The sequence below is a fragment of the Sphaeramia orbicularis genome, chromosome 3 (genome assembly GCF_902148855.1).
Source record: "Sphaeramia orbicularis chromosome 3, fSphaOr1.1, whole genome shotgun sequence".
Lineage (NCBI taxonomy): Eukaryota > Metazoa > Chordata > Actinopteri > Kurtiformes > Apogonidae > Sphaeramia > Sphaeramia orbicularis.
Window position 1 is genome coordinate 15,861,537 of NC_043959.1, and position 17,647 is coordinate 15,879,183.

The 17,647-nt window shown below is 43.6% G+C and overlaps 2 protein-coding genes across 3 annotated transcripts; both read right to left on the reverse strand.

Annotated features, from left to right (window-relative positions):
- Nucleotides 1-858: 858 nt before the first annotated feature.
- LOC115410428 (alpha-2Db adrenergic receptor-like) lies at nucleotides 859-4,267 on the reverse strand. Its single transcript, XM_030122077.1, has 2 exons — nucleotides 3,910-4,267; nucleotides 859-2,090 (listed from the first exon to the last, which is right to left on the reverse strand). The coding sequence occupies exons 1-2, from the start codon at nucleotides 4,210-4,212 to the stop codon at nucleotides 1,050-1,052; spliced, it is 1,344 nt and encodes a 447-aa protein (XP_029977937.1). The 5' UTR covers nucleotides 4,213-4,267; the 3' UTR covers nucleotides 859-1,049.
- A 2,813-nt stretch (nucleotides 4,268-7,080) lies between these two features.
- Nucleotides 7,081-16,558, reverse strand: LOC115410508 (zinc finger protein 264-like). Of its 2 annotated transcripts, XM_030122169.1 has the most exons (10): nucleotides 16,428-16,558; nucleotides 14,194-14,467; nucleotides 13,353-13,383; nucleotides 12,682-12,878; nucleotides 12,092-12,235; nucleotides 11,432-11,787; nucleotides 10,894-11,103; nucleotides 9,631-9,755; nucleotides 8,496-8,729; nucleotides 7,081-7,830 (listed from the first exon to the last, which is right to left on the reverse strand). In XM_030122169.1, the coding sequence occupies exons 6-10, from the start codon at nucleotides 11,603-11,605 to the stop codon at nucleotides 7,398-7,400; spliced, it is 1,176 nt and encodes a 391-aa protein (XP_029978029.1). In that variant the 5' UTR covers nucleotides 11,606-11,787; nucleotides 12,092-12,235; nucleotides 12,682-12,878; nucleotides 13,353-13,383; nucleotides 14,194-14,467; nucleotides 16,428-16,558; the 3' UTR covers nucleotides 7,081-7,397. The 2 variants fall into 2 exon arrangements, with proteins under 2 accessions (XP_029978029.1, XP_029978037.1); XM_030122177.1 differs by lacking the exons at nucleotides 13,353-13,383; nucleotides 14,194-14,467; nucleotides 16,428-16,558 and having other exon boundaries at nucleotides 12,682-13,256.
- Between the last annotated feature and the right edge of the window lie 1,089 nt (nucleotides 16,559-17,647).

The window sequence follows — 17,647 nt, forward strand, 5'->3', positions numbered from 1 at the left end:
GTTGGACATGCCTTATGTTGGTGCTGAATCAATAAAACTTAACTACATAGAGGCATCAGTTTAGTAACATTTATGGCACAAACTCAAACTCCAGCCCGTGGTAAAACACTGGAATGACACACGACCACATAAACCCAATAACTGTTACTAATCAGATGTGATGCATTTACAGTCACTTCAGATATAGGATAATCATAAACCCTGGTTTACATGTTTCAGTCCATTATTTGATTTCTTTCGGAGTACGTAGGTACGTTATGATGTCAGACATACACTTCCTGTCCTTTTCCAAACATCTGGTCTTGTCTGGGACATTCTAAAGGACAACTTTTGGACGGTGTCTCCATTCCTGTATTTCAAACAGATGGAGGATGTGGAAAGTTTTCATTTGTTGTTTCCTCTTCACTTCAGAACTGAGTCTTTGCCAACTTTTCGATGCTACGTGTCATGTTTGTTTACCTTTTTTCTTCGGTTCATGTTGTCGCTGCATAACTTGTGTTTATATCGATTTTTTTTTTTTTGACACGTGCAGATGTAAAAGAACTAAATAAATCAGATGAACATGTTTACATGTGTGAACACATCGGAGTATTGGGGACAAATCTAGGTGTGTTAATCTGATTTATTATAATCAGATTACTGCTGTTATTGGATAAAGCCAATCAGATTATCCTGTTTACATGATCAATGGAATATTTCCAATAACTGCAGAAATTGGATAATGATCGGAGAATTACTGTGGATGTAAAAGGGTTGATGTTAATGTAGTACGGAGTTTTGTAACGCACTGACATTAGTTTTATTAAAGGATCTGTTCAATGGATCTGATGAATGAATCACCTGAGAAATTAATATTAACAGAAGTTTAATCAGACCAACTGATAAAGCAGATAATATCAACCATCTGTAGAATATGTTTCAGTTTTAATCCTGGTTCGAACCAGACTGAACAGGTCAATAACGGTTCAGTCCTGATGCTGAATGATGAGGCGTTTAACGTCTGGTTTAAACTGGGGTTAAAGTCACGCTTGGCGCCGGCGTTCGACACCTCAGGAGCGTCTGCGCGTCAGGAACAGAATCTTCTTGAAAGCCCTCCTGAAGTCGCGGTTGAAGACGGTGTAGATGAGAGGGTTGAGGCAACTGTTGCAGTATCCGATCCAGAAGAACAGGTTGAAGAGCGAGTCTGGGACGGAGCACTTTTCCCTGCACAGCGCCTGCAGGCTGTAGGTGAAGAAGAAGGGGAACCAGCACAGCACGAAGGCGCCCATGACCACGGCCAGCACCAGCGTGAACCGCTTCTCCCGCTGCTGCGCCATTTTAGTCCTCGACAGACACGCCTTCCGGCTGCGCGTCTGCACCGGGGACGGCAGCAGGAAGTGGGCGGAGCACTGGTCTGACGACGCCCACGATAAGGAGGCGCAGGACGGAGGGGGCGGCGGCTTCAGCTCGCTCGCTGACGCCTCGGAGGCCGGTTTGTCCTTGTTCGACCTCCTGAAGGAAAAGGACCGGTTCCTGTCCTCACAGACCTTCTCCTCCAAGTCGATGTCATCCAGGTCTCCGCCCACGCCCACATCTACTCTGGAACCACACCTCGCCGCCACGAACTGCGAGGTCCCGCCTTTTCTTTGGTCCACGAAGCAGGTCTCGGACTGCGACGGCTGCCGCTCCAGGACATTCTTGGCCACGAACACGGTGGACGCTCGCTGCTTGGCCACGCGGTAGATCTTACAGTAAACCAGGATCATGATGACGCCGGGGACGAAGAAGGACACGAGGCAGGACACCAGGATGTACCACGTCTGGTCGTTCAGGAGACACTCCTCCTCACCGTGCAGACCCCGCCCTTCGTCCTTCTGCGACATGAGCAGCGGCGGAGAAGAGATAATGACGGAGATGAGCCACACCACGCTGATCATGGCCTTGATGCGTTTAGGCGTCCTCTGGCGGTTGTAACTTACGGCGTTGGTAACTGACCAGTAGCGGTCAAGGCTGATGGCGCAGAGGTGGACGATGGACGACGTGCAGAAGAGGACGTCCAGAGCCAGGTAGAAGGAACACCAGGTGGTGCCGAAGTACCAGTAGCCCATCACCTGAAACACAGGGGTCAACAGTCAGTGAACGCACCATGAATCAGACCAACAGGCCAACAGTCTGTGAACGCACCGCAAATCAGACCAACAGGTCAACAGTCAGTGAACACACCTTGAATCAGACAAAAAAGTCAACAGGTCAGTGAATGCACTATGAATCAGGTCAACAGGTCAGTGAACTCACCGCGAATCAGACCAACAGTCAGTGAACACACTGCAAATCAGACCAACAGGTCAGTGAACACACCACAAATCAGACCAGCAGGCCAACAGTCAGTGAACACACTGCAAATCAGACCAAAAGGTCAACAGGTCAGTGAATGCACCGCGAATCAGACCAACAGGTCAACAGTCAGTGAACGCACCGTGAATCAGACCAATAGGTCAACAGGTCAGTGAATGCACCACGAATCAGACAACCAGGCCAACAGTCAGTGAATGCACTGTGAATCAGACCAACAGGTCAGTGAACGCACCATGAATCAGACCAACAGGTCAAAAGGTCAGTGAACGCACCATGAATCAGATGAACAGGATAAAACAAAAACAAAGATAAATATTTTTTTTTGTCATTATTTACAGGTTCTTCTGTTATTATTTCATTGGTCTGACCCACTTTACGTAGTTGTTGCTGTGTGCAAATCCACTGAATAAATCCATAAAACAAACATGAAACAGTTCCGTTGGATGTCATGTCCATGTGATTTTTAATCTGTTTGATGGTGTGAGTCGGTTTCTATCCCATCGTCCAGTTGGATCCATTTAGATCCAGTCATTTCTTTAACCGTTAAACTGTGGCTCAGACTTATTTGTAGATTCCTGATGTTTTTTCTTTCCTGCAGGAAAAAGTAAAACCCAGACATGGTTGGAATCTGTAAACACCAGATGAAGTAGTTCTGTTTTACAGAAAACCTGAAGAATCCTTTTCTGGTCGTTGTTTTTGATGGTAGAATTTTAAATAGTTTTATCACGTGTTCTGGCGTCTTCGATACATAGATACATATATATATATGTATACGTCCAGCCCAGCCGAACTCCGCCCACAGCTCCATTCACCCTCAGAGACGCTGGGCCTCCGGGGGCGGGACAACATTGTGGCTTTTTTTTTTTTAAGAACATATTTATTCAATTTTCATTTGTACATTGTGGCATCTATCCAATTACCGTCCAGTTTTGAGGCAATGAAAAAAACTGTTCCACTCAGTCCCATTGAAGTGCATGGATGCCGGGTGTCAACGGGCAAGTGCTTTGACCATAGATGGTATGAGAAAACAGCGCAATGGGACAATGGGAATGTATGAGAAGTGAACAACATCGAGTCCGTTGGTTTGTGATAAAGCTGATTCTGAACGAACTCATCTTTGAGATGAACATCTTCTAACACATATGTGGTCAATGAATTGTCAACACAACCGTAAATATTTGACCATTTAATTTTCATAATTTTAGGGGAAGCCAAGCTTCTCTTGCAGTCTATGAGAAATCGCCACTGATATATACATACAGTGGTAGTATTGGTAGTGCAGTGGCAGTATCAGTAGTACAGTGGTAGTATCTGTAGTACAATGGTAGTATCGGTTGTATAGTGGTAGTATTGGTAATACAGTGGTAGTATCTGTAGTACAATGGTAGTATCGGTAGCATAGTGGTAGTATCTGTAGTACAATGGTAGTATCGGTAGTACAGTGGTAGTATCAGTAGTACAGTGGTAGTGTCTGTAGTACAATGGTAGTATCGGTAGTATAGTGGTAGTATCAGTAGTACAGTGGCAGTATCGGTAGTACAGTGATAGTATCTGTAGCATCAGTTGTACTCTCACCTCATTGGCCAGTGAAAAGGGGATGACCAGCGTCGCCACCAGGATGTCGGCTGATGCCAGCGACACCAGGAACAGGTTTTGCGGTGCCTTCAGTGCGCGGCTGGTCAATACGGCAACCACCACTAGGACGTTTCCCACCACTGTCGCCATGACGATGACAGACACTGCCAGCACAATGAGCGCCACCACTGCCGCAGAGTGAGGAGGAACCGCAGGAGACCTGGAGGAGGGACCCACTTCTACCGTGGAGCTTGGAGGCAGAGCTTCTGGTGGCGAGGCCATGGAAGGCACCAAAACGTCCATGGCGACTAAATGAGAGTCGATGACATCATGAAGATGCCCACAAGCGAATGAACGAAAACAGGAAAAAAAAAAAAAGAAAGCAGAAGAACGTCAGAACGTCCGAAAGATTCGATGTAGAGGAACCGAATCTGGAGCCAAAGACCAGGGTTCAGGGTTCGAGTTGACCTTCGTTTCCTGTTGAAGCGTCGTTAGCGTTATCTGCATCTTGTGTCGTTCACTTTATTGTCAGTGTTTATTTTTAGCGGTCGTTTAATTCTTTTAATTCACTCTGCTCCAGACTCATGTTTATTCATCCAGAGGAGATGATAAACCAAGAAGGTCCAAGAAGAAAAGAGTCTGCGAACGTCCAATGGAAGGGTAGAAGAAGAAACTGTAAAACTATAAAACTGTCAAACCGTAAAACTGTAAAACCGTAAAACTCTAAAACTGTAAAACTCTAAAACCATAAAACTGTAAAACCGTAAAACTCTAAAACCATAAAACTGTAAAACCGTAAAACTGTAAAACCGTAAAACTGTAAAGCCATAAAACTCTAAAACTGTAGACATCAGTTTATTGGTTTTTCTTTAACATTTCCTTTTGGCATCTTGGACATTTTTTGCGTTTTGCTGAGTCCTTTCCATCCTTTTCTTCTTTTAATTCATTCCAGTTTTGTTACAGCTTCACGTTTCTTCTTCTACACGTTAACAATAGAATGAAAGAACCCAGAAGAACATGAACACAAGTCCAACAGAAGACAAACTCCAGTCTGAAGACAAACTCCTGCTTTTCTCAGTATTTCTATTATTTGATTCTTCTGTCATTTCCTTGATTCTCACTTAGTTTCATCTTGTTCTGTGTTTGAATTCATTTCCATCTCGTTTCAGCTTCACATTTCTTCTCCCACAGATGAATTAAACGAAGCCCAGGAGGAAAATACAGAATCCACCAAAAGGACTGAATTCATCCACATCTACCAACGCACGTCAGATAAAGGACGGAGAACGTGGACGGGATTCCAACCTTAAAGCTGAAACAATGACCTACTTATGAAGCTGAAACTGATCCAGATGTGTGGATTCAGGATATCCTCATAGCAAACGGATCGAGAAGAGAAGGAGGAACATCAGCAGGAGGACAAGGAGGCGCAAACTGGATGGAAACAGGAGGAGATGCAAAGAAAAGAGCAGAGCAGCTGAGGAACAGTGATGCAGATCAGTGATGGTCTGCTGCTGGGGAGGAGGAGGAGGGAGAGGAAGAGGGGGAGGAAGAGGAGGAGGGGAAGGAGAGGAGGAAGAAGAGGGGAGGAAGAGGAGGAGGAGGGGAGGAAGAGGAGGGGAGGAGGGAGAGGAGGAGGGGAGGAAGAGGACAGGAGGAAGAGGGAAAGGAAGAGGAGGAGGAGGGGAGGAGGATAAGGAAGAGGAGGAGAAGGGGGGAGAAGGAAGAGGGGGAGGAGGAGGAGGAGGAGATGGAGGGAGAGGAAGAGGGGGAGGAAGAGGAGGAGGAGAAGGAGGGAGAGAAAGAGGAGGGGGAGGAAGAGGAGGAGGAGAAGGAGGGAGAGGAAGAGGGGGAGGAGGGGAGGATAAGGAAGAGGAGGAGGAAGAGGGGGAGGAAGAGGAGGAGGAGAAGGAGGGAGAGGAAGAGGAGGAGGAAGAGGGGGAGGAAGAGGAGGAGAAGGAGGGAGAGGAGGAGGGAGGGGGAGGAGGTGGAGTCTGTCTGATTCACTGTCTGTATCTGTTTCCTCACTTTGATGTAAATGTTCTTTTGTTTAAATCCACTGTTTCCTTCAGAAACATTAACTATGTAAATATCATGTCATATATATTTTCTTCGTCCTCTGAACCTTGGACTTGTTTAGTTCAACACAGAGAGGAGATTCTAGCAGGAAGTGGAGAAAGACACGCACACATCTTTCGATAGTGGTGTCCCACAGGTGACCCACTGATCTGTACATCAGTGTGTGTGTGTGTGTGTGTGTGTGTGGGGGGGGGGGGTTCTGTGTCCGTCCGATGTCTGCTCAATGTGCGATCGATGTTGCAGCACAGGAGGGCGTATGGGTACAATGCCGCTGTTGCACCATGGGAGGACGCTATCATACAATGGTACCACAGGTACAATGCCGCTAGTGTCTTATAACGGTTATTGTGTTCAAAATTATCAGTTATCATTATTATCGCAGTATTATTGAAATGTGTTCAAAATGTTCCAAAAGCATTTAGATACACACTGAAATAATTTAACCAAGTTGTATTTGAATAAAACTAATAAAATAACAGGTCCAGCGTACTTCCTGTGGCAGAAACATTAGAAAATGAACATGTAAACATCAAACATACAGATGTGTTTTAAAGATGGAACCTTCTGGACAGAACAGATATCTGCACCAGGGTGGAACTCATATCAGATCAATATCAATGATTCTGTCCATTCTATTTACCAATCCAAGTCCTGATCAATTCTACTATGGATTACTGAGTGGAAACAAAAGTATTTGGACCGGTCACAGTGGAGACGGTTTGACCATTTTAAGATCAAGTTAGAGAGAGAGTCACAAACACTGAAGGAAAACAGATGAAAAACCTGCTGATGAAACAGAAGAACAGGATGAAGGGAAGAACTTTACACTGAGATAAAAAGCCATGACCACTATGGACTGAACAGGATGAAAGGACAGAAAAAAAAGATGAATCTGAGGAAAAACTGAAGGAAACACAATGTGTGCACTTGAAAACCCTCAGTCTGACTTATCAGACTCACTACTGCCCCCAGTGGACTGACTTATTAATGCATGGTAAAGTGTTTGGACAGACGGACGGACGGACGACTGACTGATGACAACACCCTGAGGGTAAAAACTAAAGGACAGATTTCAGACAAAGAATAAAAAAAGACTCTTCACGTTCCGTTTATTGGATAAAACCTTTTTCTTCATCAGATGTAGGTTTTCATTGGCTGATGTCATGATGATGTCACTGATCATCTGTAAAACAATTAATCAGTCAATAAATAAACGTGGATCATTGATCAGTGAATCTTCAGTAACAGTCACTCCATGACCTCAGTCAGCGGCAGTCCAGTCCGGTTCGGTCTGGTCCGGTCCAGTCCGATGCAAGTGTCATCCCGTGTTTATCTCCACCGTCTGGGCCACAGAGCAGACTCCGCCCCCTCCTTGTAGGATCAGTAGCTCCGCCCCACTCTGCTGCTCCTCAACCACGATGCACTGCTGCTCCACCCCGTCCGACAGCACCACCTCCACCAACTGCTGCTCCGCCCCCTCCGAGCTCAGTAGCACAGGGGGCGGGGCTTGTGTGCGCACGTACACCACTGCCTGCTGCATCTGATCTGAGCTGCCGCCCCCCCGCCGCTCCAGCCCCGCCTCCTTCATGGATGTCTTCCTGGGTCGACCTCTGATGGGTTTCAGGTGGGCGGGGCCTGAGGGTATCTGAGCGCGGCTCGTTGCCGTGGCCTCGTCCTTCAGCCCATCCCCCTCTGGCCCCGCCCCCTCCATCCTGTGCAGGGCCTGGTGTCTCAGTAGGCTCTGTCTGAGGGTGTAGGCGGCACCGCAGTGACACACATACGGTTTCTCTGTTACATGAGACGAACGCATGTGTCTCCTCAGTTTGGTTGCCAGAATGTACCCTGAAACAAACAAACAAAAAACAGACAAATGAACAAACAAATAAAGGTTCAATCAAATCAACCAAAAGACTGAAAACACAGCTTCAATTTAATATGACAGAAAAACAACGGAACCAGAGTTATCGACCTATTTCATCTGAAACCTAAATGTTCAGTCCCATCAAAAGGAAAAAACACACTAACTTCCATCTATCTTCAAGATAAAAATTAAATCATAATTTATCCATTTTGACAAATATCACCAACCATATTCATATTAGAAGAGTTTACAGCCTGTAGTCGTTTCACTGTTGCGCTGCCTACGGGCCTGGATCTGTGAAGCTCAGATGTGCAGATTTGTGTGTATTTGTGCATGGAGTTGTGGGACACTTTGGTTTGGATGATTCAGTCAGTGTCAACAAGGACAAATGTAAATAAATGTAAATTAATATAAATAAACAAATAAATGTGAGTAAACTTAAATAAATGTAAATAAGCGTCTTCACTTTTTTGTTGCTTTTCACTGTATTTTTGTGCACTTCAGCCTGAGCTTTCGCACCACGACTTCACCTCCTTATTTCCCAGAATCCTCTGTGTCTGAGTGAGTGTTTGCTGTAGCTGTGTCAGAGTGTGTGTGTGTGTGTGTGTGTGTGTGTTGGACCCATGACAGCGTCTACTGTCCAGACCTTTCCCACAGATGTGACAGCTGTGTGGTCTCTCCCCAGTATGGAGGCCCTCGTGGGCCCTCAGGGTGTGGGGGTCCCTCAGGGCTTTTCCACAGTAGCTGCAGAGGAAGCCCCCCCCACCATGGGACAGCAGGTGGCGCCGCAGTTCCGGTTTCTGGGAGAAGGACTGGGGACACTGGGGACACTGGTAGGGTTTCTCTCCGCTGTGAATCCTCAGGTGACCCTGGAGGTTTCCTGAACCGTAAACACAAGACGTTTGAACACACATCAGTTTCCATACAGGTCGACCTTTGACCTTTGTATTATATTATTATATTATATCCGTCCCTCCAAAGGTGATGTTTCATGTGGACAGGTCTATATTGTCTATTTCTGTCTCTACACATTAAACTGAATAGGGCGGGGTCTTAGTAATTCCAGAGTGCCGATTGGTTGGTAGCAAGTGACAGACGAGGGATTCGACTCCTTATGTTTGACCAGTTGATGGACAAAGGCCTGATCAAGTTCCTACAGTAAGAGGTGAAGATATCTGGGGTGCAACGGTACAGGAAAAATGAAGGAAACCAGTGTGTGTGTGTGTGTTTGGGGGGGGGGTCTGCTCATAACTACTGAAAACCCAAGTCAAACTTAAACTCACTTTGAACGTTCGACTCAGCTTATGTGCCTCTGCTCTACTCTCTGTTGTCATGCCCCCCCACCCACCGGTGCTCCAGCCTCAGACTAAAGTGGGGGTTTTCTGAATGTGTATCAGGAAAATCCTGCACAGGGTTCTGCTTGTGTCCACCCTGCTTCCTGGGGGGTTTGCATTCTTCACATGTATTTGTTGGGTATGCCTCCATATTGTATCGAAGGCCCTGAACCCAAATGGTTTGGTAGAAAAAAAAGTGCACCGGTACACCCCTAGAAGATATGTGTGTATTGATCTGTGATTGGCTCTGACTCCAGCTGTCAATCCATTTGGGACATTCAGTGAGATGTGTAATGGAAAGAGATTCTCGTTCAAAGGATTGACTAAAATATGAATAAAAACTAGTGAAACAGTGGTGAGAACAAGGGGTTTTAACTGAACAGTGACCTTTAACACCCCCCCGGACGTTTATATAAGGAGTTTCCCATTCGACACCTGGTGCCTGTCCTTTCTGACTGAAGGCTTTCCCACAGTGGTGACAGATGTGAGGTTTCTCCTCCCGTGTGAAGCTTCATGTGGTTCCTTAGAGAACCTGAGTTGGCCAGAAGTTTGGAGCAGACTGAACACTGGACCTGAGACCAGAACCCAGAACCCAACACAAACACAGCGTTAAATCCTTGGACCGCTGACGGGAAACAGGAGCAGAAGGTGAATGTGAAAAGGAAAATATCAACGAGGATGAAAAACAGAGATCTGCTGAAGGTCCAACGCTGACACTGGAGATGACTAAACACCTGGAAATATGATTTCACAAAAAAAACCTCCTCTGGTGACAGAGGTCTGACATGAACCCCCCCCCGACGCAGGAGGAGGAGGGGGGTTCTACTGTTCAATGGATGGAACTGAACTGGAACCATGACTCATGTGGACGTGCATGTGGTCAAAATAAAACTATAAAACCCGAGTAAAACAAACAAGGATCTGCTTCAGTTCAAGACTGAATATGAGCAGGTTTGACGACATGAACCTGATTTAACACAAAACTAGTGGTTTTGGGCACAACAAGCCCCACCCCCTCGCACGTATTGGAGCTTATTTTGGCATTGATCCAGCTGATGTCATCCTGTCTATGCATGTGCTGATGTCAGCATATGTGGGCGTGTCCTGATATAATCATGTCTATATAGATGTATGTATGATGATGTCATCATTTGAACCAAAAAGGGTGAACAGTGAAATTAGTTTAAGAAACATTTTGTGTTGTTTGAGTTATAAATAATTTGTACCTTAACTTTATGTCAGAGGGATGTATAACAACTGGGTCTATATATGTGAAGGAAACTGAAATCAAATGTATGTTTTTACAGACATTTCAAATTTGGCCCATTATAGTAGAGAAAAAATGATTTAAAAAATTCATAAAAATGTGAACTTTGACCTACTTTTCCCAAATGTAATGACCTCCATTCTGGGTCACTGGTAGTCTATAAACCCAGTTAGGTCTGAATTCAACCAATAGTTTTGCTGCTAAAGTGTAAACAAACAAACAAACAAACTGAACCAAACACAGTAGCCCTTGCCTCCCCTTTAAGAAAAATCAGTCTGGACACGTGGTTGCACACATTTACATCAAATGTCATGAAAACTGATCAATCTCTATGTGGTCATTTATGAGAACATAAAACTCTAACCAATGTGTTAGCCGTTAGCTGATGATACGTGACGCGGCACTCATGGGAAGTGTGGATTGGACTGAACACAGAGCCATACCTTTGGTGTGTGTGAGTGTGTGGTCCTGTCACAGTGGTTGAGGCGGTGTATCCGTAGCGACGGGCGGCGGGCGAAGGCCTTCCCACAGCGTTCACAGATGTAGGGTTTCTCTCCGGTGTGAAGGACCATGTGTTCCATCAGGTCACGTTTCAAACCATAACGTTTGTCACAGTGAGAACACGGGAACGGACGCTCACCACGGTGGCTCAGCTGAGAAGGACACACCGGGTTACCATGGAAACATGTACAAAAACGAACACACAACAGGACAACAGGGATAAAGACAGACACACAACAGGACAAAAGGGTTAAAGACAGTCACACAACATGATTAAAACAGTCAAAAACAACAACAAAAATAAAAAAATGGTTTTAAAAAACACAATGTGATGCCCTGAAGTTCTACCGATGTGTACGTCTGGTTTTGTGTTCTGGTGTCATTGTTTTGTCATTGTGTCATTGTTGTGTTGTCGATGGTTCATTGTTGTGTTGTTGTTGTGTCATTGTTTGTTGTCTTGTGTTGTCGTTGTGGTGTTACCTGATGTGCTCTGAAACTCTCCACTGACGTGTACTTTTTCCCACACTCAGTGCAGCTGAATGGTTTTCCCTCCGTGTGCGTGAACTGGTGTTTCTTTAAATGACCCGTCTGGTAAAACTTTTTCCCGCAGGTCGAACATCTGTAGCGCCGCTCTCTCACCTCCACCATTTCCATGGAAACCTTGGGGGCAGTACTGATGCTGAGGTCGGGCCCATCGGTGTGTCCGGGGGCATCGGCCTCAGCCTCTGGATGAGGAGGGGGGCGGTGCCCTCTGTTGGACAGACGGTGAACCTGCCGCGGTTTGGACGCCAAACGAGAGCTGCAGCGAACAGCAGGGGGCGCCACCGTCCCACAGGCTGAACACGACAGGACCACGAGCAAAAAATGAAGGAAAGAGAGTCCGAGTACTGTTCAGTTTAATCCACTTTAGTGGAAGGTGTTCATGGTTTTAAATCCAAACTAGTGCCTGTTTCAGATTCTAAACTTTAAACTGTTTCTAAACAACTTCATCCGTTTGTTTCTAAATCTGGTCATTTTTTACGTCTTTGCTTCATGTAAAAGTTTTAAGGATAATGTCTGACATAATTAATCTGAATATAAATGTGTTAAAGTAAATAAAGCCATCTTGAAAAACTGACGTCTGTGTTTTCTTGAACTCACCGTCGACGTCGTCCTTGAGTTTCTGTGATTGGTCGAAGGGTTTGTCTTTATTTGTGCATCTCCTCCTGGTCGGGGTTGGACTCGCCTCCTGCTCCTCCTCCTCTCCTCTCTCCCTCTGGTCGTGGTTTCTTTGAGCCTCTGTATCTGGACCAGAGGTAGATTCATGAGTCTGTGGTTCCTCAGACGTTCTGTGGGTTCTTTAATGTTGATCCAGTTCAGGTTCTGTTCATCTCATCCTCCAAGAGGAAACACAGTGGAACAAACACCTCAGATGTTTTAGGTCCAGTTTCTCCATCTGAGCTTGATCAGAACTCGGTTTCACCAGTGAATAGATTTTTTTATTTCTTATAATTTCATTCATATTTTTATTGTCATTATTTTGTCGTGTTCCAAAGTTTCACTGAATTAAACAAATATTTTATCATCATGGTTTGGTTCTAAAAATGTGAATAACAGTGTTTTCAGTACAGATGGAACCGACATCCAGGACCAGAACCAGAACTCGTGGAGTGCTGAGGTGTTGGGGTGGACCTGGTGGTGGGTTAAAGGCCCTGCAGCGCCCCCTGGTGGTCACTACCAGACTAACCTACCCGTCACATGTCCTGCTTTGTCCACCGCTCTCGGACTTTTTCCCACAATGCCTCTGTACAGCAGCAGCTCCGTTCCCGGCTCAATAGGTTTGCACACGCTCAAACACGAACACACACATCTGTCCACACACACCTGTCCACGCACACACTGGACTACCAGGTTCTGCAGCGCCACGGTCGGAGCCTGGCAGGCGAAGCTGAGGGCAAATGACAGGGTTAACTATGACAGGGTTAAATATGACAGAGTTAACTATGACAGGGTTAACTATGACAGGTTAAATATGACCAAGTTAACTATGACAGGGTTAACTATGACAGGGTTAATATAACCAAGTTAACTATGACAGGGTTAACTATGACAGGGTTAAATATGACCGAGTTAGCTATGACAGGGTTAACTTGACAGGGTTAAATATGACCGAGTTAACTATGACAGGGTTAACTATGACAGGGTTAAATATGACCGAGTTAACTATGACAGGGTTAACTATGACCAAGTTAACTATGACAGGGTTAACTATGACCGAGAGTTAACTATGACAGGGTTAACTATGACAGGGTTAAATGACCAAGTTAACTATGACAGGGTCAAATATGACACGGTTAACTATGACAGGGTTAAAAGAAATGAGACAAAGCTGATAAAACCTAACCATGACGTGCGTTTGTACCTGATCCATCGACAGTGGTTGGCACCGACTCCTGCAGGATAAAACAAACACATGTCAGGAAACACACACAACACACACACAAACACACTAGGGCTGCTTGATACTGGAAAAACCTGACATTGCCATTTTTTTAACCTTGCAATATATATGCGATATGAAAAACTCCTCAGGAGGATATATATCTGTGTGGTGTTGATGTAAATGTTCGGACTAATTAGTTGTGTTTCCTGTTGTTGTGTTTACAGGTGGAAGACACTGTGGACACAGAACACATGTTTCAATTTCATTATTCTTTTGCTGAAATAATTCCACATAACTGATGGTGCTTTTCTGTTTGGCACCGAGTCTTAGTTTTTGGTGATTTCTCTTGTGTTTTGCTCATTTTATTACATTGCAGTGTTTCCTGTGGATTTGATCTGTTAGTGTGGCGGTGTGTAATCTGGAGGGGGTGCAGGTTCAAAGTGAAAGTGAAACTTAATGCTCATTTCTCTTTTCCCTCCTGAAGCTTCGCAAACTTTCATTTGAGGGGGCAGGACGTGGCGTTGCCCCACGGCAAAACCTTCCCAGCAGAAACACTGCTTTGTTACCAGCAAACGCACTCCATGTGCAGGGGGCGTGGTCTGCTTTGGCAAACTGATCAAGAATGAATGTGATTGGTGTATTGCTGCACGGCTTGAACTCAGATAAGAACATGTTTAGTTCATTTCCTCCTACATTACAGGACCTGGAATGTGACTATTGCCACACACTACATTGCAATGATGGTCAAACGATATATTGTGCAGCTCTAAAAACACACACAAAAACAACACACGCACACCACAGCTGGACTTGGCTTTACCTCCTCCATTGTGGTTCCATCAGTCAGACTGCCCCTTCTTCCCCTGCCCCACCCCCCTCTGGCCCCGCCCCTAGCCGGCCATCCAGTCTCCAGAGGTTGGACCCACCCACCACAGACCCACCCTGTCACCATGGAGACGGGACGGTCCCACAGCAACACCGGGAGGGAGGACGGAGGACAGGAAGGACGAGACAGAGTCCACGTCCAACATCGTCAACAGGACGGTTCAGATCTGACCTAGGACCCAAAACCTGCAGAGACTGCGTCCATGGACCTGAGGGGATGGGGACACCAGGGTCACCGTCATCATGGTTACAGTCACACACAAAATCCACTCAAGCAGCGTTCAAACTAAGAGTGTGACAAAACACCGATACAGCGAATTATCGCAATATTTAACCTTACAATGGATAATCAATGACCTCATAATGTGAACAGAAAAAAGTCCAATCAAAGTGTTGTTTATATTTATGTCATGACGTTGTTTATAATAGTGTCCCTGTTTGTCCAGCAACTAAAAACATCCTGTTTCAAATTGTGTTGAACTAAAACACTGCGTTTTTACTCTATTTCTGTTTGGACTCAGTTATGCTGCAAAATAAACTATGACATTTATTTATACTTGTTTGTTTTTATTTCACCCATAAACACACAGATATATCATAGGTTATTAAGAGCAATATATCGATAGTCACAGTATCACCATATCAAGATATTATCGTGAGATATGTCACGTGTCGTATCGTGACGGCCCTGAGATCCCCAGTTCAAACTAAACTAAAGTTCAGATGCACATTTTTATGCATAGGTCTCTTTTTATTCTACAAACATCTTTTTTTTATGTACATATTTTTTATTATATAGGTTTTTATTGGGTTAAATCTGGGATCTCGGGTTCTAAATTTGGTTCCATCTAATGTGTAAATGTGTGGTGGGATGAAAATGAAGACCCTTGAACCCTTGTGTCACAGCATCTGGAGAACAGGTCCATCAGAACCAGAACCAGAACTAGAATCAGAACCACAACTAGAACCAAAACCATAATCAGAACCCGAACTGGTACCAGAACCATAATCAGAACCAAAACCAGAACTAGAACTAGAACCACAGTCAGAAGCAGAATCAAAACCAGAACCATAATCAGAACCAGAACTAGAACCAGAATCAGAACCAGAACCACAATCAGAATAGTTCTTATAGCCCGGTTCAGACTTTTACAGTCTGAAGAATAAAATCTACTAAGTATCAACTGTAATAAAGAATAAACACTATTATTATACATCTTATTTAGGTGGGACAGTGCACATTAATGAACCATTATACATTCCATTTCAGTAGAACATGTAAATATGCCAGAGTTAGCGTCAGTACAAATTTTCATCCACACTTCCCACTTAATAAAAAAAAACAGTGATCCTTGCACACAACGCAAATATAGTGGATTAAACACTATTATGATCATTTATACAACAGATCAAACCAGTAAAGACAGAGTTTCAAATTCAGCATTTCAGCCCAACAACCAAAGCACATTCACTGACGGGTGATTTCTCTGAAATGTTTAAGGCACAGATGCATTTACGTTTATATTTATTGAAATAGTTTGAAAATGAAAACATTGAATTATGTTTTAAACAGAGATTAAACATGATTAAAACAAACAAACAAACAAACTTGACATCACAAAACTGACAAAACAACATCCTCAAATTTAGCCTCATGAGGATCATATGTTCTGGATTGTCATAATAAATAAGTAAGTAAGTAAGTAAGTGAGTAAGTAAGTAAATAAATAAACAAATAAACTTCCATGTAACGTCGTAATAACCTTTTAAACCTGAAATATTATTTGTTATTTCATTCTATTTTAACTGATGTTTTGTTATTAATGTTGGTTTAAACGGTTTTAAACTTAGGCTAAAATAACGTCCATCGTGTTTTACTTTTTAAACGAAATTCTCTTTAACGCAGGAAAACGCTTTAGTGGCCAACAACAACCGACTCGAACCGAACCTTTAATGAGATCGAATAGGATTAAGTCACATTTAATTTAAGGGCAGTAAATAAACTTTACTGATCCGCTGACGCCATCGATCCGCTCATGTTATTGATTATTATTTTAAAAGCGCTAATAAATAAACCGCACTGAGCTAACGGTTTAGCGCCGCTGCCAATATCGACAGGAAATCCAATCATAAATCGATCGGTTTGATCGGTTTGTGGCTGTAACTCACGTGCAAGCAGCCTCTTGTCTCTGATGATCGATTAAAAGTTAGAAAAAGTATTTAATATCAGCAGCGGTGACTCTGGGAAAGACATGCCTTATCCAGCGAGAAACGGCAGCGGAAGTACGTCAGCGGCGGAGTCCGACGGAAACACAGAACAGGACGACGAAGATTCCGGCCGTGACGGAATTATAAAGGACAAAAACAGTAATACAGTACAAAAAAAAAAAAAAAAAACCCACTAATTTAACTGGAAAAAAACACTAATTATCCAGGAAAAAACCATCACCTGTTGGTAATTGAAGTTAATTTAGAGTCAGTGATTAATTTAACTGTGACAGTGGGAGGTCAAAGTTCAACTTCAGACACAGTGTAAATGAAAGAGATAAAATGGGAAAAGTTGTCAATAAATATTTGAATGCATAAATTCAGCTGTCAATGAGTTAATATCATTTCTTCCATCTTTGTGACAGTTGAAGCTGAAAAGAGGAGGAACATTCTCTGACGTTCTAAAAAACAACTAATCAATTACTGAAGAAAGTGATTAAATATAAGCTCCTCCTATTTAAAAGACAAGTGAATGCCCCACAGGAGGTCATCCAGGTTGGGTTTCAGACAAGTGAGGAAAATGACCAAAATTATAAAACTGTGATTATCCTGTTGTTGACCTTTGTTGCTCAACAAAACTTTAAATGTTTGTAACTTAATTCAAATGTAATGAAAGTGTTTGTTCAATCAGATATGACACAGTTTTAAGAAAGTATTCAATAGAATTTTTAAAATTTTAAAAGATTTATTTTCATTTCATGGAAAACAGAACAATAGATGAATGTTGTAAATCACCGATTAATAATAATGAATTAATCACCAGATCAAATCAATGAAAATAATCTTTGATCTTCTGTTGTTTTACATAAAAGACACAAATGCACAAGAGTTAAAACCAAAGAGTTTTTATTAGTTTTAAACATTCAAACATGTGAGTTCATTAAATAAAGTTTTAAATAATGGAGTAAATATGTTCTTCAACATGTTTCATCTGTTTCTGTTTTATTTCTAAAGCAGACATTAGAATGTTCTCACACATAAATAAGAGGAGAAATGTCAGATGGATCCAAGACACGGAGGCACCGCCCCCAAATCCAACGACCAATCACAGAGGAGGACACATGATGCTGACGGACAGACTGCGCTCTGCACAGCGTCACCATGACAACACCTGGAAGAAG

Excerpts from the sequence above, each read along its gene's own strand:
- LOC115410428 (XM_030122077.1), bottom strand. The coding sequence starts at position 4,212 with ATGGACGTTTTGGTGCCTTCCATGGCCTCGCCACCAGAAGCTCTGCCT. Across the intron at positions 2,091-3,909 it reads CCTTTTCACTGGCCAATGAG|GTGATGGGCTACTGGTACTT; the intron begins GTGAGAGTACAA and ends CCTGTGTTTCAG.
- LOC115410508 (XM_030122169.1), bottom strand. The coding sequence starts at position 11,605 with ATGGAAATGGTGGAGGTGAGAGAGCGGCGCTACAGATGTTCGACCTGC. Across the intron at positions 8,730-9,630 it reads GAAAGCCTTCAGTCAGAAAG|GAAACCTCCAGGGTCACCTG; the intron begins GACAGGCACCAG and ends TTTACGGTTCAG. Across the intron at positions 7,831-8,495 it reads CTGTCACATCTGTGGGAAAG|GGTACATTCTGGCAACCAAA; the intron begins GTCTGGACAGTA and ends TGTTTGTTTCAG.